At 43.8% G+C, this 26,773-nt stretch overlaps 2 protein-coding genes and 1 long non-coding RNA gene across 5 annotated transcripts; all 3 read left to right on the top strand.

The window, feature by feature from the left end:
• Nucleotides 1-4: 4 nt before the first annotated feature.
• On the top strand, nt 5-22,618 carry LOC133515762 (mitochondrial protein C2orf69 homolog). 3 transcript variants are annotated; one of them, XM_061848342.1, is made up of 10 exons: nt 9-195; nt 2,889-2,995; nt 3,415-3,510; nt 6,133-6,260; nt 8,154-8,258; nt 11,397-11,493; nt 13,402-13,466; nt 16,573-16,728; nt 19,394-19,500; nt 21,795-22,618. In XM_061848342.1, the coding sequence occupies exons 2-10, from the start codon at nt 2,969-2,971 to the stop codon at nt 21,998-22,000; spliced, it is 987 nt and encodes a 328-aa protein (XP_061704326.1). In that variant the 5' UTR covers nt 9-195; nt 2,889-2,968; the 3' UTR covers nt 22,001-22,618. The 3 variants fall into 3 exon arrangements, with proteins under 3 accessions (XP_061704328.1, XP_061704326.1, XP_061704329.1); XM_061848344.1 differs by lacking the exons at nt 2,889-2,995; nt 3,415-3,510 and having other exon boundaries at nt 5-195; XM_061848345.1 differs by lacking the exons at nt 9-195; nt 2,889-2,995 and having other exon boundaries at nt 3,415-3,515.
• LOC133515761 (TWiK family of potassium channels protein 7) lies at nt 221-1,824 on the top strand. The gene has a single exon (XM_061848341.1). The coding sequence runs from the start codon at nt 531-533 to the stop codon at nt 1,596-1,598; it is 1,068 nt and encodes a 355-aa protein (XP_061704325.1). The 5' UTR covers nt 221-530; the 3' UTR covers nt 1,599-1,824.
• A 96-nt stretch (nt 22,619-22,714) lies between the features above and the next one.
• On the top strand, nt 22,715-26,660 carry LOC133515763 (uncharacterized). Its single transcript, XR_009799065.1, has 2 exons — nt 22,715-23,153; nt 23,520-26,660. It is a non-coding gene; the product is annotated as an uncharacterized LOC133515763 (long non-coding RNA).
• The last annotated feature ends 113 nt before the right edge of the window (nt 26,661-26,773 follow it).

The raw sequence follows: 26,773 nt of genomic DNA, 5'->3' as shown, positions 1-26,773 counted from the left end.
AAACACGCATCAACAAATTGACGTATCATATCTTTTATTCATCACAAAAATCAAAATAATATCCTGTCTTATTCGTTTATCATAAAGTTAAGTGGTAACTGCAGCTGCTGTTATTATTCTTTTTCGAGTAATTGGTTTTTCACTGACTTAATACACACAACCAAGACAGAAAAGCACTGTTTACAAGCGGTAGCCGTAAGTACGCTTATTTTAGTTTGTAAATTAGTTTATTTTAATGCGTCTAAGTAAAATGAAATATATAGGGATCACAATAATCGGTAGAATCAGTGATTACGTCCCTCAATTATCCCTTTACTTCATTATTTTGTAACTTTGCGTTGTTTATATTACGGCAAATGAAGTTTCATACTCAAATCAAAACAACCTATGTTTTATAATAACATCAGTCTGGCGGCTTGCCAATTAATCTCCCGAAATAGTGGGCGTGCGAGGGCAGGCACTCACGTACTAGTACTCGCGTCAGTGCCGCAGGAATACTCCAGTTTCGTAATTTATATGCGACCGCAATCATGGAGCGGCAGAACACGGCATTCTCGAGCTTCCACGGCTCCATGCGCAGCAGAGACTCGTCGTCTACCACCGGCAGCGACGCCAGGGAGAAAATAAAGGATTGCTTAAGGAAATTCATAGCATTCATGTTTACACAAGTGGGAGTTGGCGCGCTAGTCGTGTGTTACGCGATGCTCGGCGCCGCCAGCTTCATACACATCGAGAAGAACAGCCCCGACCGGCAGCTCGAAGACGTGCGTCAGTGGCGGCTCAACACGACGCAACAGCTGTGGACCATAGTCCAGAAAAATAACATATTTGATGAAGCTGCTTTCAAAACTGGAGCAGATGAAATCCTAAGAGTATACCAGAATAATATATCACAAGCCATACATAAAGGCTACAGTGGACACTCACCTGAAGATATCTGGTCATTCCCAGCTGCTCTAATGTACAGTTTATCTGTGTTCACTATGATTGGATATGGCAATATTGTACCAAAAACGGTTTGGGGTAAAATTCTAACTATTGCATACGCCTTTTTCGGCATACCAATTTATATTTTATACTTTTGCAACATGGGTAAGGTGCTGGCGAAAACCTTTAAATGGTTGTATATAACGGCTCACGAGTGCAGCAGACGTGAAGACCCAGTGTTTGAAGATGGAGAGCCAATAAAGAGGAAGATCACAGTTCCATCAACTGCTTGCTTATGGGTTATATCATTTTACATCCTATCAGGCACTATTATGTTTGGAGCTTGGGAGAAATGGAACTATCTAGATTCTACATACTTCTGTGTTATAAGCTTGTGTAAAATTGGTTTTGGGGACTTTGTTCCTGGAGCTAACATCGCTGATTCAGCGGGAGGCTCTCATGTGAAACTTGTCATAAACTTTGTTTATGTGCTGCTGGGTATGGGTCTAGTGGCAATGTGTTACAACCTGATGTGTGAAGATGTGAGGGTCAAGGTCCGGGAGCTCCGGGAGGATCTCAAGAACTGTTTGGACGACATCACTTTGAAGATAACAGTGTGCATGAATGATACTAAATATTATCACCAGAAGGCTAATAGACAAGTGAAGTGACAAGAAAGTTTCTAGTCCAATGTTCCAAAATGAATGATTGAGAAACCAATGAATGAATGACTTTTGTACTTTCAATCTAAATTCTGGAATTGAGTTTAACAGTATACTAGTTAAATAATTTGCCAAGAATTGTGAACTATGCCATTTGTGGGTTATTAGTTGGTAAACTTGTATTTTCTACTTTGTCTATTTTAGTGATAATTAAATAAAAATATCAAATTTCGAATGGTGTTTTTTTTTTGTGTATTGTCTCAAAGTCTATTGTTGTCTAGGCTTACAGCAATAGTCTCTGTTATTAAATCACTGATGGATCTCAACACAGTTACGAGTATAATATAGGAAAGTTATAACAGCTTGTTTAGAAGTAAACTGAACCTTCAGTAAAGAAAGTCACAATTGAGTGCATCCTTAAGTGTTTTTTATTTGGACAAGTGTTTAAAATTTAAACTACTATTTTTGATTTTTTCCAAGTAAACCTGGTTAATGTAAAAGTACAAACAGCATCATGTTGAATTACTTATTTTTCCGAGTCTTGAATTGTAGAGAAAAATTTATTAAAACTAGAAATTCAACATTTAAAAACCGGCCAAGAGCATGTCGGGCCATGCTCAGAGTAGGGTTACGTAGTTATTCTTCCGTCACAATAAGCTAAACTGGAGCTTAAAGTATAGTAGATTGTTACCTAAGGGATGAACTGCGGATGTACGTCTTTTTACTATGAAGGGGAAACTTTTTGCGATAACTCAAAAACAGCTAAACTGATAATGTCCGCTGTAGTTTTCATTTAATGTCTTTCTTAAGCTCTACTTCCACGATTTTTTTCATATTTTTTTGACCTATGGTTCAAAAGTTAGAGGGGTGGGACACATTTTTTTTCTTTCGTAGCGATTATCTCCGAATATATGCACTTTGTCAAAAAATGTTTGCTTAAGACCCCTATTAGTTTTGAAAGACCTTTTCAACGATATCCCACACAGTAGGGTTGAAGTAAAGAAAAATATTTCACCCCCACTTTACGTGTAGGGAGGTACAATAAAAAAAAAAATGATTTTATTATACGACTTTGTCGGCTTTATTGATTTATATATCCATGCCAATTTTCAGCTTTCTAGCACTTACGACCACGGAGCAAAGCCTCGGACAGACAGACAGACAGACGGACATGGCGAAACTATAAGGGTTCCTAGTTGACTACGGAACCCTAAAAATTACATCTTTAGTCCTTTCCTAATTTATCAACTGTTGGCTTAACCAGGCCTATGTCACAAGACTTTCCTATTTGCTGTCCAGGTTGAGCTCTCCTGCATCCGTCCCCCACGGAGGCTCGCAGCGATGCGTCGCGACCCCGCAGACATGGCTCGGTGAAGCGAATGGTGGTGCGACTCAGTCGCGTCAAGGTTCGACAAAAAACTATTCTACAAGGCCTCTTTTACGGTTCAATAAAACAGTGACCACTTACCATAAATATACCTGGCTTGAAAGAACCTATGTGAATTACTCGACCCCATTCTCATTTTAAAGTTACATATTACCAAGTGTAAAACAACATTAATTAAAACGGAAGGAGGAGGGGAGGCTTTGTGCGCGAGGAAATTGCCTCGCGCGTATGCTCGCTTTTTGTGGACCCGCCTAATGAGACACTTGCCTAAACAATTTTTAAAATCATTTGACTGTTACCGGTATACCCTCCTAAAACCCAGCCTTCTTTATTTTTAAATCTTGAAACTAGTCCTTTATAAGAGCTCCAGGTGGTTAAACGAAATCATTTGTGACTTGTTGCTTAATAAATGTTGACGACGTATTTGCTGTATTCCAGGGGTTAGAGGGGCGCCGCAATGACGTGCTGTTCTCGCCGTGCGTGCGCCGCGTGCAATCGCCGCCCGCGCTCGTGTTCTGGGGCGGCGACGTGCAGGTACCGTATGTACTGAGACAGTAGTAATAATCTTTAGTTTTTAGAATACAATTAAAAGCGACCTTTAATAAATAAATAATAATAAATAGAAATACATGGTGCGTACTCGTACAAGTAAATGAAAAACAGATTACTAGGATTACTTTTAAGTAAAGTGAAAAAGCAAAGAATAGTCCCGACTCAGCATGGTGCATCCTGGCTGGGCTAACGGATATTTTCGATTCGCCGATTTCGTTGATAAAAAAAATATGACGTCACCCCCCCCCCCCCCCCCCCTGGGTTTACCAAATGTAACAGAAAGAGGGCGGTGGGGGGGCTTAGGGTCAAAAAAACCTAGGAATTCGTGTGACGTAGCTAATGGATACGCACGATGATTTTTTAAAATATAAATTAAATAATGGTGGGTAAAATTCTAAAATATGATGTTATTTGTATAGGGCAATCCATCGGTTAACGTTCACAAAAAAAAAATGTACCGGAAATTTTATTCTTCACTGCTCTTTGTTGTTGATTAGCTCATCTATTGTGGTTGGTGCAACTAGGCTTAAATCTACAGTTTACCCAATGTTGCAACAGATGGCGCCACCGGCGAGATAGAACGCGCTATCGTTTGTTCAACGTAAATTGTACTAAAGCTTCGCTATTGCACGGTTCTTTTGACAATGCAATATTATTGTATGACGATTTTTGTACTGGATTGCCATGTTTATTCGTGAGTAAATCCAAATTGGAATGTGAAAACTTCTTTGATGATGTTTAAGCTGTAGTGAACTGAGATGTAATAGGAAGGACTAGGCAAAATGAGTATTGGAACTTGAGAGTACGCGTCCACGAGAATACTAATAGATCCATAAACCTGTCCCACGAGTATACCCCATTTCATAATATTTCATATGCGATGGCGAGATTCAGTTTTAAACTGCACAATATGGTCTTCTCATGTTGATCTTTTATCTAACAATTGCTTTACGAGCTCTGCTCTTCAAAGCTAGCGTGTGGTCAAATAATAACACAAGGATCAATACTGGACAGTTACATGTAAGACACGACCCCGAAAATAAAGTTTGCCGGGTATCCTTTGTTGTCGCAACTTCTATTGTTTACGCCTAATGACCGTCTCTAGTGGAATCCCGCCATCGCAAATGAAATGGGGTATACTTACGAGTACGGCACTCGATGGGTATAGTTGGTGATGATGAGTACTTATGACTGGGGATTAAAATGTAAAAAAAAATACCTTATTCTTTTCTTCCCTATATGAGTTTCAAGTGCGTATTGCGCTAGGGCTATACGTAATACGGGCTAGTTGTGAGAGTATCGAGTACTTATGAGTCTTAATTTGAGGATTGAGGATTACTTTATTCTCTTCTTCCTAATACGAGTTTTAATTGCTTTTACGAAGACTATTGCTTGCCACTTTGAAACGGAAATTTCATCTTCATTGCTCTTGTTATTGATCTAGTATGAAAGTTTACCCAATGTTGCAACAGATGGCGCCACCGGCGAGATAGAACGCGCTATAGTTTGTTCAACGTAAATTGTATTAAACCCTTGCTGCTTGGTGTCCTTGACTTACAATAATTTGTATATCGGTTATTGGACTGGATTGGCATGTTTGTTCGTGAACATGAGTAAATCTAATTGGGGAAAATAAACTTTTTTGATTCGGTATTGTTAGCGGTGAGATGAGATGTATTAGGTATATGAGTACTGAGTCCTGTGAGGACGCGTCCACGAAAAGACTAGATACAAAAACCTGTTCCACGAGTACGGCACTCGATGGGTATATTATGGTGATTTATAACGAATTTTTAAAAAGCGCTTTTTTGGTTCACAATACGGCTTTCATAAATTTAATTAGCAATCTTGAGGCCTTTCTCGGGAGACTATCTATTCGATTCCTGAGTTTTGACTCGCTCTAAAATGCACTTTAAAAATATGTCACAAATCATGCATATTATGCTAAAAATATGAAAATGGCTTCTAAAAATCGGCAAACTCATGTTGGGAATTTATCGTTTACTTTTTTATTTATTTAAAAGTAAAAAGGTTAGATTAAACAAATGATATCCTCTCTCCCTGGCACACACTCTCTATCACGCTTACACTCAGTGTGAATTGCAGAAGAAGACGAACTCATTGGGCTTTAACCCCCTTATTCATAAACGTGTACTAAAGTTATGATGCCGCTGATCATCGTTTGTCCCTTTCCATCATACCAATACGTCGGAAAGGGACAAACGATGATCAGCGGCATCGTAACTTTAGTACACGTTTATGAATAAGGGGGTAAGTATTTAAATATTGTTATTTGTTATACTTATGTATACCGTATATTAGAGAGCGCTGGTGGCCTAGCGGTAAGAGCGTGCGACTTTCAATCCGGAGGTCGCGGGTTCAAACCCCGGCTCTTACCAATGAGTTTTTCGGAACTTATGTACGAAATATCTATTGATATTTACCAGTCGCTTTTCGGTGAAGGAAAACATCGTGAGGAAACAGGCGCTGCCGTAAGATAGAATACACTTCCAAACATGTTGGTTTAATTGGTTTAATATTCCAAATGTGGCTGCATTACTTATACACATTAACCCAATATATGACTTTCATAATCTCTTGCAGGACTATCCGGAGCTCATGCAGGCGCACCGCGACAATCGGAACTATATCAAGTGGAACCTCGAAAACACGGCTCGCATCCTCAGTCAAAACTTCCCCTCCCACCACATTGTAGTCGTTCGGCCCTCCAGGTAAGCTAACGAGATCTAAGGACCTAGATAATCTAGGCCAGGGGTGGCCAACTTGATTAGACCCAAGATCTCATGTTTACTAACGAAACCCTGTGCGATCTACCAATTACATACTTCTTGAAACCTTAAATGAATCCGGCCTACGTATTTATATTTTTTGGACTTGCCACGATCGACTGGACTTGCAGTCGCGATCGACCTGTTGGCCATGCCTGATCTAGGCACTAGATCATCTTAACACACGCCTTAATGAGCTTACTGTGGGACTTAGTCAATTTGTGTAATAATGTCCTATGATATTTATTTATTTATATCAAGTGGAACCTCGGGAACACGGCTCGATGATAAGATATCAAACCTACATCAATTATTATTAACTAAATTCAAAGATTCAAAGAATTTATTTGCATTGAACACAGTTATGACTTATGAGGTTTTACGAAATAAAAGAAATCTGTGCATTCAGTCTGCATGCAGGCGTGCAATTATTGTAAAAAAAGCGGCCAAGTGCGAGTCGGAGTCGCCCATGAAGGGTTCCGTACCATTTATGACGTATTAAAAAAAACTACTTACTAGATCTCGTTCGAACCAATTTTCGGTGGAAGTTTGCATGGCAATGTATATCATATATATTTTTTTAGATTTTTCATTCTGTTATTTTAGAAGTTACGGGGGGGGGGGGACACACTTTTTACCACTTTGGAAGTGTCTCTCGCGCAAACTTTTCAGTTTAGAAAAAAATGATATTAGAAACCTCAATATCATTTTTAAAGACCTATCCATAGATACCCCACACGTATGGGTTTGATGAAAAAATATTTTTTGTGTTTCAGTTCTAAGTATGGGGAACCCCCAAAATTTATTGTTTTTTTTCTATTTTTGTGTAAAAATCATAATGCGATTCATAGAATACATCTACTTACCAAGTTTGAACAGTATAGCTTTTATAGTTTCGGAAAAAAGTGGCTGTGACAGAATCGGACAGACAGACGGACATGACGAATCTATAAGGGTTCCGTTTTTTGCCATTTGGCTACGGAACCCTAAAAACAGCCAATATAAAAAAAAACATAATAAAAATAGGTGAAAAAAAATATCAAAGTATAACACCTAATAATAATAAAACCTTGTTTATTTCCATAACTCAATTACAGTTGAATTCCTTTAAAGTAGTCAAGTATTGATGTTTGTTAAGGTATAGATCCCATTTGGGTAAAGATCTCCCATTTATTACATAATTTTTTATTTCTTCCCTACTGCTTATATTAGGTCATCGGACCACCGTTTGTAAGGTTTCCCTGATTTTCTTTTGCCTGGCAGTGGACCTTTCTAAATTGTAGCTGATGAGATTCATCTGTTGTTTGTGTGTGTGTGTCAGAATTTTGAAATACATTTAGGTCGCTACCGCACTTTGAAAATATGGACACTCCATATAAGATGATTTGGATTTAGATTTATTTATTTCATAATACAGATTACATTATAAATTGCAGGCATGTCAATCTACAAGAATTCATGTTATGATCGTCAAAACAGATATACAAAAAGATATATAATAACATATCAATCCAAAAATTAAATAATTACAGGATACTAATATTTTAAAATAATTTCATGATAGTATCGTTCATAAATTCATTAACAGATGTGTTTTTATGACTCATAAATTAATTTAAAAAAAGTCATCGGCATTTTTTTATGTTAATTTGCACATATGTTAATTTGCACATGAATACACTCTGACTCATCGACCAACAAAGAAAAATCGAAAAAAAAAAATCCGTCCAAATTTTCAAAGTCCGGCAGCGACCCCTAAAATGTCGCTGTAGTTAATTTAAGCAGATATATTGACATAAAGATTCTTTACTCGCATCGCATCCCGATTTTTCTCAGGATCGAGTACAAGAGTTTCAGTTGCTATGACAACTTCGTGCCGAGCAACAACGCCGGCGTGCCCGAGCACACGCCCACGCACAGCGCGCTGCTGCACCTGCAGAGGTACTCTACTTGCAGGCTCCGCTACCACAGCTGCAGCCACTGCAGCCGCGAGTAGAGCAACAACACCGGCGTGCCCGAGCACACGCCCACGCACAGCGCGCTGCTGCACCTGCAGAGGTACTCTACTTGCAGGCTCCGCTACCACAGCTGCAGCCACTGCAGCCGCGAGTAGAGCAACAACACCGGCGTGCCCGAGCACACGCCCACGCACAGCGCGCTGCTGCACCTGCAGAGGTACTCTACTTGCAGGCTCCACTACCACAGCTGCAGCCACTGCACCCGCGAGTAGAGCAACAACACCGGCGTGCCCGAACACACGCCCACGCACAGCGCGCTGCTGCACCTGCAGAGGTACTCTACTTGCAGGCTCCACTACCACAGCTGCAGCCACTGCACCCGCGAGTAGAGCAACAACACCGGCGTGCCCGAGCACACGCCCACGCACAGCGCGCTGCTGCACCTGCAGAGGTACTCTACTTGCAGGCTCCACTACCACAGCTGCAGCCACTGCAGCCGCGAGTAGAGCAACAACACCGGCGTGCCCGAGCACACGCCCACGCACAGCGCGCTGCTGCACCTGCAGAGGTACTCTACTTGCAGGCTCCACTACCACAGCTGCAGCCACTGCACCCGCGAGTAGAGCAACAACACCGGCGTGCCCGAACACACGCCCACGCACAGCGCGCTGCTGCACCTGCAGAGGTACTCTACTTGCAGGCTCCACTACCACAGCTGCAGCCACTGCACCCGCGAGTAGAGCAACAACACCGGCGTGCCCGAGCACACGCCCACGCACAGCGCGCTGCTGCACCTGCAGAGGTACTCTACTTGCAGGCTCCACTACCACAGCTGCAGCCACTGCACCCGCGAGTAGAGCAACAACACCGGCGTGCCCGAGCACACGCCCACGCACAGCGCGCTGCTGCACCTGCAGAGGTACTCTACTTGCAGGCTCCACTACCACAGCTGCAGCCACTGCAGCCGCGAGTAGAGCAACAACACCGGCGTGCCCGAGCACACGCCCACGCACAGCGCGCTGCTGCACCTGCAGAGGTACTCTACTTGCAGGCTCCACTACCACAGCTGCAGCCACTGCACCCGCGAGTAGAGCAACAACACCGGCGTGCCCGAACACACGCCCACGCACAGCGCGCTGCTGCACCTGCAGAGGTACTCTACTTGCAGGCTCCACTACCACAGCTGCAGCCACTGCACCCGCGAGTAGAGCAACAACACCGGCGTGCCCGAGCACACGCCCACGCACAGCGCGCTGCTGCACCTGCAGAGGTACTCTACTTGCAGGCTCCACTACCACAGCTGCAGCCACTGCACCCGCGAGTAGAGCAACAACACCGGCGTGCCCGAGCACACGCCCACGCACAGCGCGCTGCTGCACCTGCAGAGGTACTCTACTTGCAGGCTCCACTACCACAGCTGCAGCCACTGCAGCCGCGAGTAGAGCAACAACACCGGCGTGCCCGAGCACACGCCCACGCACAGCGCGCTGCTGCACCTGCAGAGGTACTCTACTTGCAGGCTCCACTACCACAGCTGCAGCCACTGCACCCGCGAGTAGAGCAACAACACCGGCGTGCCCGAGCACACGCCCACGCACAGCGCGCTGCTGCACCTGCAGAGGTACTCTACTTGCAGGCTCCACTACCACAGCTGCAGCCACTGCACCCGCGAGTAGAGCAACAACACCGGCGTGCCCGAGCACACGCCCACGCACAGCGCGCTGCTGCACCTGCAGAGGTACTCTACTTGCAGGCTCCACTACCACAGCTGCAGCCACTGCACCCGCGAGTAGAGCAACAACACCGGCGTGCCCGAGCACACGCCCACGCACAGCGCGCTGCTGCACCTGCAGAGGTACTCTACTTGCAGGCTCCACTACCACAGCTGCAGCCACTGCAGCCGCGAGTAGAGCAACAACACCGGCGTGCCCGAGCACACGCCCACGCACAGCGCGCTGCTGCACCTACAGAGGTACTCTACTTGCAGGCTCCACTACCACAGCTGCAGCCACTGCACCCGCGAGTAGAGCAACAACACCGGCGTGCCCGAGCACACGCCCACGCACAGCGCGCTGCTGCACCTGCAGAGGTACTCTACTTGCAGGCTCCACTACCACAGCTGCAGCCACTGCACCCGCGAGTAGAGCAACAACACCGGCGTGCCCGAACACACGCCCACGCACAGCGCGCTGCTGCACCTGCAGAGGTACTCTACTTGCAGGCTCCACTACCACAGCTGCAGCCACTGCACCCGCGAGTAGAGCAACAACACCGGCGTGCCCGAGCACACGCCCACGCACAGCGCGCTGCTGCACCTGCAGAGGTACTCTACTTGCAGGCTCCACTACCACAGCTGCAGCCACTGCACCCGCGAGTAGAGCAACAACACCGGCGTGCCCGAGCACACGCCCACGCACAGCGCGCTGCTGCACCTGCAGAGGTACTCTACTTGCAGGCTCCACTACCACAGCTGCAGCTACTGCACCCGCGAGTAGAGCAGTTTTATCTTCAACGAAACGTTAACGCCTTGATGCAACAAAGTCATAGTGAAAACTTCTCACAAACTGTTTAAGGCATAGTATGTATAAGTTAATCTAGGGTTTACAATATGTGCTAGTGCTGCACTTGGCGGTAGAACATTGCAGTAATACCTCCAATTAGTTTATTACTAACTAATAGTGGAAACGGTGCCTTGTTTATACATCGATATCTTAAACTAGTTTTTACTTAAACTGAATTTCGCTCACCGCAGTTCTCATTTTTTTTTCCTAGCTATACCTAGGAGGTATCGCGCTCTTTTGAAAATTCTTTTCTTTCTGTAACTCCTCTGGAGTTGCAGGCGTACATAGGCTACGGAGGCTGCTTACCATCAGGCGGGCCGTATGCTTGTTTGCCACCGACGTAGTATAAAAAAAAATCAAATAAACTGTAAACATCGTGGACGATTTGTGATCCATCCAAAATTAAACTTTACTATATGTGTGTAGGTGGTATATAGTTTATTTTACGAGTAATTATTTGTTTTTTTTTTTTTTTTGTGGCGGAAGTGTGGGATCATTAAATGCTTGGAAAAATACAAAACTTTCAGTATAATTTTAATTTTGTGTATTTGTTAACGCAGGTTACTCCAAGAAGTAAGTAATCAAGTGAAGAAGATTCCCGAACAGGAGCTGCTCGCGGGGCTGGAGGCCGCGTCCGAGGACACCGATGATTTGAAGGTAAGATGAGACACCAATACATGATTTTGAAATTTTACTTAACCCTTTGAACGTCAAGAACACCTACAGGTGTCGTTACTAGTCGTGCCCACAGCGCTAAGGACAACTATAGGTGTTATGGCGGACACTGGAAAGGTAACAATACAATACAATACAAATCCTCTTTATTACACAACCTCTGAAAAAAATGTACATGGAAACACATAAAAAACATGAAGATAGAGGTAAACAACAGGCGGCCTTATCGCTACAAAGCGATCTCTTCCACACAACCTTTAGGTAGTGGAGAAATGAAACTTAAATTAACTAATTATTATATTAATTAGGAGGTGCAAAAAAACTAAATAGCAAGCTAAATTAAAACTAAAATACCCTTAAAAAAGTGTACAACAGTAAGACAATACATATACATACACACTACTTACATAATTAAAAAAAAAAAAATATTTCGTGAAAAAACACGTATAAAATTGTTACAAGTGTTGAGCCCTCCTAGTAGGTATGAAGACACCTGTGTCAGGAGATAACTTAACATAATTATTATTAGGTAACCTTCATACTTTAAAGAGGTTTACAATAGCTCGCTTGCGCCCGGGAGATTGGCGTTTGAGTGATGTTTGTGTTCAGCTCGGTCCTCCATACAAATGTAGTTACTCTCTCATTATAAAACAACTAGCTAGATTGCTCTGAAACTTTGTACTTACAATAGGATTAGGAATCTCTAGGGCTGTAATTAGTTCATGTAACTGATACCATAGTTAAAAAAATACAGCGTTTTTAAGTTTTTATAAGCTTTTATTTACTTTCACTTGACCGTTGTCTGTTTGTAATCAAATCTTGCAAGTTAAATTTGATCCACTTCCCGGTTTCCGATTGAGCTGAAAATTTGCATACATACGTAAGTCGGGTGACAATGCAATATTATGGTACCATCGAGCTGATCTGATGATGGAGACAAGGGGTGGACATAGGAACTCTGTGGTAAAACAACGCAACCTAATTGTGTTTGGGGTTTTTAGAATTTGCTCGATGAGTATTAGTTGACTGTGGAAAGAAAAGTACAGTCAGCGACAAAAGCTTGTACCAAAAATGTTTTTTTTTTTTTCCAAAAACTTATATTCATACTGAACTTGCCACAAATTTCTCTTTGCCACAGTACAAGCCTTCTTGAGCTTACTGTAAGGCGTAGTCAATCTGTGCAATGATCTCCTATTGGGACCGTGCGAAGTGCATGGTGGGGGTAAGTAAAGCGATCCCAGCGCATAAGGTGGTAAAAATTAGAACTAACAGCGGATAGCGTCTTTAACATTTCGTACAAGTTATATGGCTCGAAATGAAACTTCAAGTTACGATTACTCCTGAAATATTCATTTAAATTGTATGGTGTAAGGGACAATTGTAATCTGTATGAAATGCTTAATATAGCTAAGGTATTTAATTTGATAATTATGAATACTGGATGCGTGTCACATACTATGTGATCTTTTTCTCGACGTTAAGGATGGGTATAGTAAGTTATCCTTAAAAGATAGACATTCAACATCGCGGACTTTTTTGTAGACCCATGAAAGAGAGACAACCCCACCATACATTGTGTTGTTATAGCTCAAACGGATTAGTCAGCATTTTCGATTAAAGCTCCAAGGCAGCGTGATTTTTTCCAACAACACCGCTGTATTTCAACCAATTTACACAAAACCTTAACAAGTTATATACCTAAACCTTCCTCAAGAATCACTCTATTGATAGATCAAAGTCGTATGAAAATCCGTTCAGTGGTTTTTAGTTTTGGAGTAGTTTTATAAGATGTAGTGCATTCACGTTTTCCCCTAGACTTGCGGACGCTAGGTTGCGTGACAGTCGTGCACATAGCGAATAATATTTAATATATTTTAATATATGTTACAGAGTACATCGCCGGCGGAAGGCAGCTCGAACGGAGCGGCAAGTCCAGCACCAGAGACACTCGAGCCGTGAGTAGGTTTTGTTCCAATGGATGTCGTCTGCAGCTTCACAAAAAAGAGTTGCCGAATTTATTGTAATCTAAAAATTATCTAAACATAAGAGTCCGCAGCAAGAACGGCCAAATTTCACCTTCCCATACAAACGGAGTTCTGTTCTCATATTAAAACTTATATTTATATATAATAAATATAAGTTATATTTGATCGCACACTGTCTTGGGTACCACAGATAAGTGAGATCAGTAGGAAGATGTTTGCTTCTCTGGGGTCACTTCGCAGGCTTCGTAGCTTCTTGCCGCTCGCTACCAGAATTGCGCTTGCTCAATCTCTTCTTCTCCCTATATTGGATTATGCCGATATTTGCTATCTTGATCTTACAGAGGACCAGCTAAATAAACTTGAGCGCCTTCAAAACGTCTGTATAAGATTCATATTTGGATTACGCAAATATGACCACGTCTCTGAATTTCGTACCCAGCTCAAGTGGCTCCCTATTCGTCATCGCCGTAACTCTCATATTCTTGTACTTCTTTATAACATTCTTTTCAACCCCTCCACCCCTCTATATCTTAAAAAGCGTTTCAACTATCTTTCCTCGGTCCGCTGTGCGGAGATGCATCTCCTTGCTCCACCACCTTCATCATCAAAATTTTATAGCAACTCTTTTTCTTTTCGTGCTGTTCGGTTGTGGAATGCTTTGCCATTAGACATTAGACGTGCTAAATCCCTTCCCGTTTTCAAAAATTCAAGAAAAAAAAAACAAATTTTGGTGGTTCCCCATACTTAGAACTGAAACTCAAACTTTTTCATCAAACCCATACGTGTGGGGTATCTATGGATAGGTCTTCAAAAATGATATTGAGGTTTCTAATATCATTTTTTTCTAAACTGAATAGTTTACGCGAGAGACACTTCCAAAATGGTCAAATGTGGGTCCCCCCCCCTCCCTGTAACTTCTAAAATAAGAGAATGATAAACCTAAAAAAATATATGATGTACATTACCATGCAAACTTCTACCGAAAATTGGTTTGAACGAGATCTAGTGAGTAGTTTGTTTTTAATACGTCATAAATGGTACGGGGCCCTTCATGGGCGAGTCCGACTCGCACTTGGCCGCTTTTTTAAACTATGGTATCTATCTTATTGTAAGTATAAAGTAACAAAACAATTTAGCTAGTGACATTCTGAGAATCTGACTTTTTGCGAATCTGGCATCCTGCTAATCTGACATTCTGCGTTCCTGGCATAAAGCGTCGGAATCGAGAGAGCTTACGTTTGGAAAACCGAGCTTGCTGCGGAGTCTTACTAGCTTACTAGCAATTTATTTCTCTATTACTTAAGTTTAGTAGTTTGGGATATTGATCCTGCCACAGAGAATTTGAAATAGAGGTGTATTGTCAAAGAAACCTTTGCAGCGACGTAAATTTAATAATTTACTGCCGTCTTTCGACACATAATTAAAACTTTTAGAACTCCATTTGACTTTGATCCTTATTCTTCTACTGACATGTATTTAAACACTTTATTGTACATAAGAGTAGGTAAAGATACAATTTAAAAAAATGTTGTCAATGTTCAATCCGGAGGTCGCGGGTTCAAATCCTGGCTCGTACCAATGAGTTTTTCGGAACTTATGTACGAAATATCATTTGATATTTACCACTAGCTTTTCGGTGAAGGAAAAACATCGTGAGGAAATCTGAGAAGAAATTCAAAGGTGTATGTGAAGTCCCCAATCCGCATTGGGCTAGCGTGGGGACTATAGCCCGAGCCCTCTCGCACATGAGAGGAGGCCTGTGCCCAGCAGTGGGACTTATATAGGCTGAATTATTATTATTATTATTATCAATGTACAAAGGCGTTTTATCCTTATAAGGGATCTCTTCCAGTCATCCTTTGAGCAATTGAGAGCCAAAAGTAAAATATGAAAGACAAACGAACACTATGTGGTTAAGTGGTCTATGTATGTCTTTAGCGATATGACCGCCCGTTGTCTACCATAGTCTAAATTGTGTTTAATTTGTATGTCATTATGTTCTTTTCATATTGGTGAGCAATAACGAATATCTGTATTGTATGTACAAAAAGTAGACTATGGTTCAATCACAAGTAAATAATTGAAACATTTAAATAAAGATTGTTAAATATCAAAAAGTGGCGCCATCTAGTAGATCAACGGCCACAGTATAGCAGCATCGTTCAAGGTCTGAAATAATAGTACATTGTGCAACGAGGGGGGTAAGTGAAATTTTGGAGACGAGGGTGGTAATTCCCGACAGCCGCAGGCTGGAGGGAAGTAAAGACCCGAGTTTGCAATATGCTTACCCCCGGAGTTACACACAATGTTTTTCATCACACTTGCGAAGAAAAAACTAAATTTTAAGGGAAATAATTCTTAAATACGGTGACATATCAAACATTCGTCCGCCATTTTGTAATTTCTTGGCAGGTGAGACATCGAAGGCACAGACCTATTCGGCATTCAGCCACGATTGAAAATTATGTAAAAATATATTAATCGGCTGTTAAATTAATCAAATTAAATAATTTTTAACATAAACTAAAATATTAAATTATAAACGTCAGTATTTTAAAAGTAAAACTCATTTAGGCTACGTGGTTTGTATGAATAAGTGATATAATAAAAAAAAAAAAAAAAAAGCTATAACTCCCTAGGGACTTATAGCTTTTTCTTCACAATCCATAACTCCCGCGAGAACAAAATAGGCTTTTGTCCTTTAGCACACTTGCATGAAATAAGATCTTTTTCGAGCAAGTGTGATGAAATAGTACATTACGATACAAGTGCGAAAAATAGGAAATTCGAAACGAGTGGCGATAAATTAAAACACGACCGAAGGGAGTGTTTTAAATCGACACGAGTTGCGAATTACCTATTCGCACATGTATCGTACAACGTTTTACAGTACATATGGCCCTTTAAATGTTCGACACAGTAACATAATATGCTACTTCTCGCACTAGTGCTATAAAGTAGCCCCATATGTACTGTAAATGATTTTTTTAACACACATTGGACCAAGAAATTGGACACGCACTGAGTATTTTTTTTAAATATTGCTACATGTTTTTTAATAAGTGTTTGTCGTCAGGTCGACTCGCCGTCTGTGGTGGCGGCCGAGCTTGGCGCTGCAGGACGGCAGGCTGGCGCTGGCGGGCTTCAGCAAGGGCTGCGTGGTGCTCAACCAGCTGCTGTACGAGTTCCACTACACGCACACACTCACGCCGGCGGACACGCAAGCCACAAGGTCCACATTCAATTAACCTAATTATTAAATTATTAAATTAAATAAGCTTTACTATACTACCCTTACTATACATATACTGGAGCCTGTTGGTTTAGCGAGGGATGACGGCAGGAGGCTGGTGCATTGGAGTATAGGGCGGCCTTTGATTTGGGACGGTCCGTGTGTAGACACTTTAGCTGCGTCCCACCATAGAGAAATAAGAAGTAATAGAGTGCTCACTCTATACATCAGTTTTGGTACCAAAATGATTATTATATTCGCAGTCGACATCTAGCATCGAGTAGCGGAACTCTCAGTACTGCTCGACAATAGATATCGCGGCAAACAAAAAGTGTAATGTTCAACGATTTTCAGCTAATATTATAAACAGAGTAAGCGTAGGAGTTGAAAATAGAGTTCCGGTTACTCTGGTTATAATATTAGCGGAAAATTGTATACAGCGTATATTTTTGATACTAACACATAATCAAAGGGCAGTTCGTTTAGGCCGTAATTAAGACACTTTCATAGGTTTTATAAAATTTGGACGACTTTTATTTTTTCATACAAAAGAATTCAGCAAGCAATGTATCACTACTTTGTTTTAACTCAAAACGTCTCATTAATGACGCGACGTCACAACTGTCGCAAGTGATCATGATGTACGAAATACATTGCCGCTCGAAAAAAATGCAAAAAATAATTATGCTCTGGTAGTGAAGCCTAAACTAAAAAACACTTTCAGAATTGTTTTATAGCACTAAATCCTACGTCTAGTTTAAGTTTGAGGTTATATCAAAAATACACACTGTATATACCACCCTCGTATTCAAAATTTCACTTACCTCCCTCGTTGCACAATGTACTATTGCCCAAAGAATTAGCATCGCAATTCAACGGGGAAATGCGGCCAGCCTGCTGGGCACACTGCCTGCTGGACACGCTGCCTGCTGGCGGCGAGTTAGAAGGGTGCCTTTTACAAGCTTTTATTTAACTTGCCCAATTAGTATGTATGGGACAAATCTTGCAAGTTAAATTTGACCCACTTCCCGGTTTCCGATGAAGCTGAAAATTTGCATACATATGTAAGTCGGGTGACAATGCAATATTATAGTACCATCAAGCCGATCTGATGATGGAGACAGGAGGTAGCCATAGGAACTCTGTGATAAAACAACGCAACCTAACTGTGTTTGGGGTTTTCAGAATTGTCTCGATGAGTATTAGTTGCCTGTGGAAAAAAAGTACAGTCAGCGATAAAAGCTTGTACCAAAAATTAAATTATTCACAAAAACTTATTATATGTAGATTTTTTTAATGTATACTTTTAGAGTTGGTTGACGAAGCCTGTTGCAGATTTTACCGTTGTATTGTATTGTGACGACGCCTGTAGCTGATTATGAGGTTCTGTTCACCTGACGAAACCTGCGTTGCGGATATAAAATTATGGTCCCTGAATAAATTTATTAATAAGCCTTTAATCCACATATGAAGCACTTGTAAATACAATGTCTCTTACTATGGTGTGCCTGTCGGTATAGACCTCTTCCAACTCTTTCAGTGCTGTCTGTCCAAAGCAACTCTGGTCCAGCGGGGTCCTAGAGTAAACTGGATGTCATCTTCCCTTCTGGTTATTTGTTGACCTTTTTTGCGCTTGCAGCCGAGTGGGTACCAGTGGGTCTAACTACTGGGATTTTTCCCCAAAATTTACCACTGGTAACTACTGGGAAAAGAAATCCCACTAGTTACCACCAACTCGGTTTGGTGGTAACTATTGGGATTTTTTTTCTCAGTAGTTACAACCAAAATTTTGCTATAGTTCAATACTAATAAAAACAGTAAAAATAGTATAGTATTAATAAAGAGTGGTTTAAAAAATAATTACTAGTCGATTAGTGTTTCAGTAAACTGCTATGATCAAAAATATTAAAACCGGTGCTAGTGCAAAAAATCAAAAGTAATAGAAAAATTAACGTTTAGATGAAATTTATCTTATAAATTGTAAATTGAATTAATTGTGACGTTATCATGAATCCTGGATTTTTTGTCGAGGGCGCTTATGCCGCCCTGCGTAGCGCAGCGTTGTATGTATATAGGAGCAGCGTTGACAATGGCGTAAGCGCCGTCGACAATAAGGTTCTTTTCAATAAATAACGTCACAATTATACGACGAACAAACAAATCAGTCAAAGACCGACCATTTTTGATCACTTTTAAGGCAGTTTATTGGAACAGGAATTGAATTATAATTAAACTAATAACTAAATAACTTATAATTCATTCGACTTTAAATTGATCATTGATCAAATCACTGTTATTATTCGTATTGAACGCTAATCAAATAAATTTTGGTGGTAACTACTGGGAAAAATAATCCCACCTCTTAGCACTGGTAACTACTGGGCTGGGGTTTTTCCCAGTAGTTACCACTGGTAACTGGCGAGATTTCTTTCCCCAGTAGTTACCAGCGGTAAGAGGTGGGAAAAAAAATCCCAGTAGTTACCACTGGTAACAACTTGGTCGTAACTAGTGGAAATAACCCGAAATTACGTACATTATTTTCGGGACAGATTGTGATTAAGTATTTATTGCGCCCAGAATGAGATGCTTAGAATAACGATGGTTGATGCTGATAGATGTAATGAAAAAAAAACACTTATGTAATATAATGATATGTGTGTTGCAGGTTCATTTCGTGCATCTCAGCGATGTACTGGCTGGACGGCGGGCACGCGGGCGGCCGCAACACGTGGCTCGCGTCGCGCTGCCTGCTGGAGACGCTCGTGCGGCTCGGTCAGTATACTAGTGTAGATGTACTGGCTGGACGGCGGCCGCAACACGTGGCTCGCGTCGCGCTGCCTGCTGGAGACGCTCGTGCGGCTCGGTCAGTATACTAGTGTAGATGTACTGGCTGGACGGCGGCCGCAACACGTGGCTCGCGTCGCGCTGCCTGCTGGAGACGCTCGTGCGGCTCGGTCAGTATACTAGTGTAGATGTACTGGCTGGACGGCGGCCGCAACACGTGGCTCGCGTCGCGCTGCCTGCTGGAGACGCTCGTGCGGCTCGGTCAGTATACTAGTGTAGATGTACTGGCTGGACGGCGGCCGCAACACGTGGCTCGCGTCGCGCTGCCTGCTGGAGACGCTCGTGCGGCTCGGTCAGTATACTAGTGTAGATGTACTGGCTGGACGGCGGCCGCAACACGTGGCTCGCGTCGCGCTGCCTGCTGGAGACGCTCGTGCGGCTCGGTCAGTATGCTAGTGTAGATGTACTGGCTGGACGGCGGCCGCAACACGTGGCTCGCGTCGCGCTGCCTGCTGGAGACGCTCGTGCGGCTCGGTCAGTATGCTAGTGTAGATGTACTGGCTGGACGGCGGCCGCAACACGTGGCTCGCGTCGCGCTGCCTGCTGGAGACGCTCGTGCGGCTCGGTCAGTATACTAGTGTAGATGTACTGGCTGGACGGCGGCCGCAACACGTGGCTCGCGTCGCGCTGCCTGCTGGAGACGCTCGTGCGGCTCGGTCAGTATACTAGTGTAGATGTACTGGCTGGACGGCGGCCGCAACACGTGGCTCGCGTCGCGCTGCCTGCTGGAGACGCTCGTGCGGCTCGGTCAGTATACTAGTGTAGATGTACCGGCTGGACGGCGGCCGCAACACGTGGCTCGCGTCGCGCTGCCTGCTGGAGACGCTCGTGCGGCTCGGTCAGTATACTAGTGTAGATGTACTGGCTGGACGGCGGCCGCAACACGTGGCTCGCGTCGCGCTGCCTGCTGGAGACGCTCGTGCGGCTCGGTCAGTATACTAGTGTAGATGTACTGGCTGGACGGCGGCCGCAACACGTGGCTCGCGTCGCGCTGCCTGCTGGAGACGCTCGTGCGGCTCGGTCAGTATACTAGTGTAGATGTACTGGCTGGACGGCGGCCGCAACACGTGGCTCGCGTCGCGCTGCCTGCTGGAGACGCTCGTGCGGCTCGGTCAGTATACTAGTGTAGATGTACTGGCTGGACGGCGGCCGCAACACGTGGCTCGCGTCGCGCTGCCTGCTGGAGACGCTCGTGCGGCTCGGTCAGTATACTAGTGTAGATGTACTGGCTGGACGGCGGCCGCAACACGTGGCTCGCGTCGCGCTGCCTGCTGGAGACGCTCGTGCGGCTCGGTCAGTATGCTAGTGTAGATGTACTGGCTGGACGGCGGCCGCAACACGTGGCTCGCGTCGCGCTGCCTGCTGGAGACGCTCGTGCGGCTCGGTCAGTATACTAGTGTAGATGTACTGGCTGGACGGCGGCCGCAACACGTGGCTCGCGTCGCGCTGCCTGCTGGAGACGCTCGTGCGGCTCGGTCAGTATACTAGTGTAGATGTACTGGCTGGACGGCGGCCGCAACACGTGGCTCGCGTCGCGCTGCCTGCTGGAGACGCTCGTGCGGCTCGGTCAGTATACTAGTGTAGATGTACTGGCTGGACGGCGGCCGCAACACGTGGCTCGCGTCGCGCTGCCTGCTGGAGACGCTCGTGCGGCTCGGTCAGTATACTAGTGTAGATGTACTTGCTGGATGGCGGCCGCAACACGTGGCCGTTGTACCTAAGATGGACTACTTATCTACCTAATATTTATACCTATGAACTGCTGTAAAAAGAAATGATATAAACGTATATGTATTTTAGTGCTTTGGCCCCAGCCAAGACCCATCTTTGGATAAATAACTCTCCCGATTGATGAAAACAAATGATTATATATTTTTAGTTCATTTTTTATTCGGATGACCAACAGTTTAAGTAAACTAAAACTAGGTTAACATAAATATGTATCAGAGAAGCCAATAACAGAGCATTTTAAACAATATAAACGCATTTGCTGACGTGATTCTGGTGTGTTATCGTTTGACATGATCATAATATGAATTCTTACATATTGACGATATTGACATACCTGCAATTGATAATTTTAAGCTGTATTATGAAATAAATAAATCTAAAAATTTATCATCTATCATGTTTTGATCCGTTTTGAGTATATATTACAAATTTCTGATCTGGCATAACAGATGTAGGAGAATAATATTATAGGAATTGTATTGTTTGTACAGACGTGGAGATCTATGTGCACGTGAGCCCGTACCAGGTGCAGGACGAGGCGCGGCCGTGGATCGGCAAGGAGGAGCGCGCCTTCACCGCCATGCTCAGGCAGCTGGGCGCCAATGTGAGTACCAGGTGCAGGACGAGGCACGGCCGTGGATCGGCAAGGAGGAGCGCGCCTTCACCGCCATGCTCAGGCAGCTGGGCGCCAATGTGAGTACCAGGTGCAGGACGAGGCACGGCCGTGGATCGGCAAGGAGGAGCGCGCCTTCACCGCCATGCTCAGGCAGCTGGGCGCCAATGTGAGTACCAGGTGCAGGACGAGGCACGGCCGTGGATCGGCAAGGAGGAGCGCGCCTTCACCGCCATGCTCAGGCAGCTGGGCGCCAATGTGAGTACCAGGTGCAGGACGAGGCACGGCCGTGGATCGGCAAGGAGGAGCGCGCCTTCACCGCCATGCTCAGGCAGCTGGGCGCCAATGTGAGTACCAGGTGCAGGACGAGGCACGGCCGTGGATCGGCAAGGAGGAGCGCGCCTTCACCGCCATGCTCAGGCAGCTGGGCGCCAATGTGAGTACCAGGTGCAGGACGAGGCACGGCCGTGGATCGGCAAGGAGGAGCGCGCCTTCACCGCCATGCTCAGGCAGCTGGGCGCCAATGTGAGTACCAGGTGCAGGACGAGGCACGGCCGTGGATCGGCAAGGAGGAGCGCGCCTTCACCGCCATGCTCAGGCAGCTGGGCGCCAATGTGAGTACCAGGTGCAGGACGAGGCACGGCCGTGGATCGGCAAGGAGGAGCGCGCCTTCACCGCCATGCTCAGGCAGCTGGGCGCCAATGTGAGTACCAGGTGCAGGACGAGGCGCGGCCGTGGATCGGCAAGGAGGAGCGCGCCTTCACCGCCATGCTCAGGCAGCTGGGCGCCAATGTGAGTACCAGGTGCAGGACGAGGCACGGCCGTGGATCGGCAAGGAGGAGCGCGCCTTCACCGCCATGCTCAGGCAGCTGGGCGCCAATGTGAGTACCAGGTGCAGGACGAGGCACGGCCGTGGATCGGCAAGGAGGAGCGCGCCTTCACCGCCATGCTCAGGCAGCTGGGCGCCAATGTGAGTACCAGGTGCAGGACGAGGCACGGCCGTGGATCGGCAAGGAGGAGCGCGCCTTCACCGCCATGCTCAGGCAGCTGGGCGCCAATGTGAGTACCAGGTGCAGGACGAGGCACGGCCGTGGATCGGCAAGGAGGAGCGCGCCTTCACCGCCATGCTCAGGCAGCTGGGCGCCATTGTGAGTACCAGGTGCAGGACGAGGCACGGCCGTGGATCGGCAAGGAGGAGCGCGCCTTCACCGCCATGCTCAGGCAGCTGGGCGCCAATGTGAGTCCAGCACTAACGGCTCTGTGAGCTTTAGACCTTATTAAACCTCGCAGGGTGGAATTAAAAGGAGTGAAATCTCTTATGGTAGAACTGTTGCAAAAGTGTCCAGCTGTGTAAATAATAGTTCCAAATATCTCCAGAGTAGCGCTAGAGTAGCTAAGAATCTAAGCGTTATTGACGGAGTGAAGTGCGCTGTCTATGATTTGATTTTTTTTGTTCAAGTACTCTAGGTATTGTAGCGCTACCTATTTAAGGTTTTTTGATTACACTTTTTGGCAAACGTGCGGTAATGTTCTAAAGTTATAACAACATTTGCTACCGAAAAAAATACAGTATTAAATGATGAAACATACACGTGTTGTCCAGGTCCACCGCTACCTGCACTCGGATGGTACACCGGTGTCGCTGCTGACGCACTTCAACGTGCTCGGCCACGTGCGCGCCCCGCAAGACTCCGACACCGACGAGACCACCAAATGAAACATACCTTACAAACCTTGGTTGCTTAAAGCACAGAGACATTATGAAGCATTTACAAAGAGCGCTAGGTCACCAGAGGCGGCTTTAGGCGTGGGCGACGTGGGCCTCCGCCTACGGCCTCGCGCCTCAAATAAGTATAATATCTCGGACACAACGTAAAAATGTTAGTTATTTCTTGCGCCACCAGAGGCCTCGCTAAATGTACCTTGCCCACATAAAATTTTGCTCTTGCCCCGCCACTGTAGGTCACTACACATACGTGCAATTTTACTTGTAAAATGCTACAACATCAAATCAAATCGATTTCAGCAGCACATCTGAGTTATATTCTAGACTATTACTATAACAACCCAGGTACCTCTCTAACTTAATGTTTAACAAGCAGAAACATCTGAGAACGATGTTATTAAGCTTAGAATAAATATAAAAGTGGAAAAAATACTGTCTTTGGTGAGACTTGAACTCACGGGATCTGAATCGATACTCCAGCGCTCTGCCATCTGAGCCACCAAGACCTCATCCCTAGGCAGCAAATTTTTCGAACATATGGGTCTAGGGGACCCTAGCGACATCTACCGTAAGAACGTTACACTTCTTAGACGGCTACCGGAGTTCCAAGTCATATTGGAAATCACCAGTAACGATGTGCTACCCATACATAAATTTACCTCGCTTAAGTTTGATCTTTGCTAATATTCATTTACACAAGTACTGGTTGTAATAATGGCGCAACTGATACAGCGGAACACTTGTATGTTGACCTAGATTGTTTTATGTAGTCTGTCTAATTGTTTATACGTGTTCTGTGGCTTAAAAGATAGGGACCGTGCGTGTTGGAGGGTCACGTGTTTTCTTGTGCATAGTAGGTTCTGCCATCTTGTGGGCTACATCGGAACAATAAACATCAAATTTACGCCTCGCGCCAAAAATCTGACGGCTCCTGTGCTGCCTCCTACAGTTCATGCACGCTCCCTATCGGCACCCGCGCGTGTACAATATACCTAACTCGATTTTAGATGAGCGCTCAAAGCGTGGCCGTTCGACGTTCACACTCGCTTGACACTGTCGTTACCACGCCCAAAAAGTTTGTGGATTTAGCACGCGTAACCTTTGTCGTAATTATTTCCGTTTTTTTTTTGTATAAAAAAAGACGGATCCGCTTAGTACAAAATATTTACCTCTACCTAAATTGTGTGTTGTTATTATACGTATGTTTAAATAATAATTTTATTTTAATCGAGGTGTGATAAGAGAATATATTATAAAGAATGTTTGTATTTTAAAGTTCTAAAACCGCCTAAATGAAACATAGATGACGAGTACATTTAATTGTACACTACTTGACCTGTTAACAAGGCGGACTAACTTGATTATTTATATTTTACGGATAGTTTCCACGGAAAGAGAGGTCGTGGATGAACCAATACATTATATGACTCCTCTTTCCGCACAGACCCGACTCGTTTAAACAAAAAAAAAAAAACTTTTTTTAAAGAAAAAAATAAAATGACTTTCCATAATTATACCACAGATTAAAATCTAAAAATTCTAAAAGGATGACAAATTGAACGTAATTTAGGTAAAAGGATCCAATCTACAAAAATCTGTCAATCCAATTTGAACTTTCTATCACAAGGAAAAGTCAATCATTTAAATGTCAAATTTTAGAGGATTGATCCTATGGAAGGTGGAGGTAAGGAATACAATCTCCATAGGCAGAACCGTTGCTACTGTCCAGTTGTCAGCTATAAATAATAGTTCCAAAACTCTCCAGAGTAGCGCTAGAGTAGCTAAGAACCTAGGCGTTATTGACGGAGTGAAAAGCGCTGTTTATGATATGATTTTTTTTTTCAGATATTCTAGGTATTGTAGCGCCACCTATTTAAGGTTTTTTGACGGACACTTTTGGTATATGGAGATTGCATTCCTTACCTCCACCTTATCCATTATTACCTAACTATTAATTGATTTTGTGACAGGTTTGTAAATCAAACCCAACTCAGAATTACCGATTCTCATACGTATATATGTATAAGAAATAATTAACATTTTATCAATTAAGATCAGGTCACGAAGCTCATTCAATGTGACAATTAATGCTTTTAGGAGCAAATTGATTCTATCGTTAAAATTATTTGCAATACGGTAATATCAACGATTGCCTCCATCCCATTTTACTGGCACGGTAAGCATTGACTAGTAGATTGTGTCACAAGGGAGCAAAATTACATAATATTAACGGCGATTCAAGTGTTTTAAGCCCAAGGTGGACACAATTTTGCTATCATGTGATGTGGCAAATACTGCATTTCACAATACCTAAGGGGATATTATTACGTTTTAAAATATTATTTAAGCTAAAAAATAGTACGCACTAAAAATAGTGTCCTAGAACAGAAAAGTGCCACTTTAATCCTTCCTAGTAGGGTTGCCATCTCTAAAATTTGGAAACCAGGACAAGACGCGTGAAAACCCCGGATTTTGGAGTCCAGAACCCGGACATGTCAACAGGTTTTTTTAAAAAGGTTGTGCATGTGTCGCGGGCGGCCTAGGGATTTAAAACTGTTAACCCGGACTACAAATGAAGTCCTGCCCGGACGCCCTCTAAACTAGGACAAATCCGGGGAAACCCGGACGGATGGCAACAGTACTTCCTAGCAGGGAAGAAAACCCCTTTTTCCGAATAAGGTGATGTGAGAAATATATAGAGATTGTTGTAATGCTAATGTGTAGAAAAACAAACTAGCTGATCAGTGTACTGTAAGCAATAAAAAATTACTCGTATAATAAACTTAGTTCGACAACAGGCAGAAACCTGTTTCTCCTGCCGGACATTATTTCTAATAGGTTTCTAACAACGGTCACCGGCTGTCAGTTATCAACATAGTTAATAGCATAACCGCACAATTCATATTTTAGGGAAAATCTTTTGCGACATGTTGTAAATATGATTTATGTTGGCATTGATCTCATCAAGTATTAAATGTATTTTCATTGTGAATATAAGTAATATTTTCACTCATACAAGTATTTTATTTGTCACTTAAGTTGTCTCTCTCAAATAAGATGGTTACATACATATAATCAGTTCATTTATCTGAACATGCACTCTATATAGCGCCTTGTCAATAGAGGAGTGT

This window comes from Cydia pomonella, chromosome 3, assembly GCF_033807575.1.
Source record: "Cydia pomonella isolate Wapato2018A chromosome 3, ilCydPomo1, whole genome shotgun sequence".
NCBI lineage: Eukaryota > Metazoa > Arthropoda > Insecta > Lepidoptera > Tortricidae > Cydia > Cydia pomonella.
This window is presented reverse-complemented; position numbering and strand designations above follow the sequence as displayed.

What these genes read in the sequence shown, in the direction of transcription:
- LOC133515762 (XM_061848342.1), top strand. Translation starts at nt 2,969, where the DNA reads ATGGTGGTGCGACTCAGTCGCGTCAAG. An exon ending in GCGCTGCTGCACCTGCAGAG is followed by an intron (nt 8,259 to 11,396) that starts GTACTCTACTTG and finishes TTGTTAACGCAG; the next exon opens with GTTACTCCAAGAAGTAAGTA. An exon ending in AGGACACCGATGATTTGAAG is followed by an intron (nt 11,494 to 13,401) that starts GTAAGATGAGAC and finishes TATATGTTACAG; the next exon opens with AGTACATCGCCGGCGGAAGG.
- LOC133515761 (XM_061848341.1), top strand. Translation starts at nt 531, where the DNA reads ATGGAGCGGCAGAACACGGCATTCTCGAGCTTCCACGGCTCCATGCGC.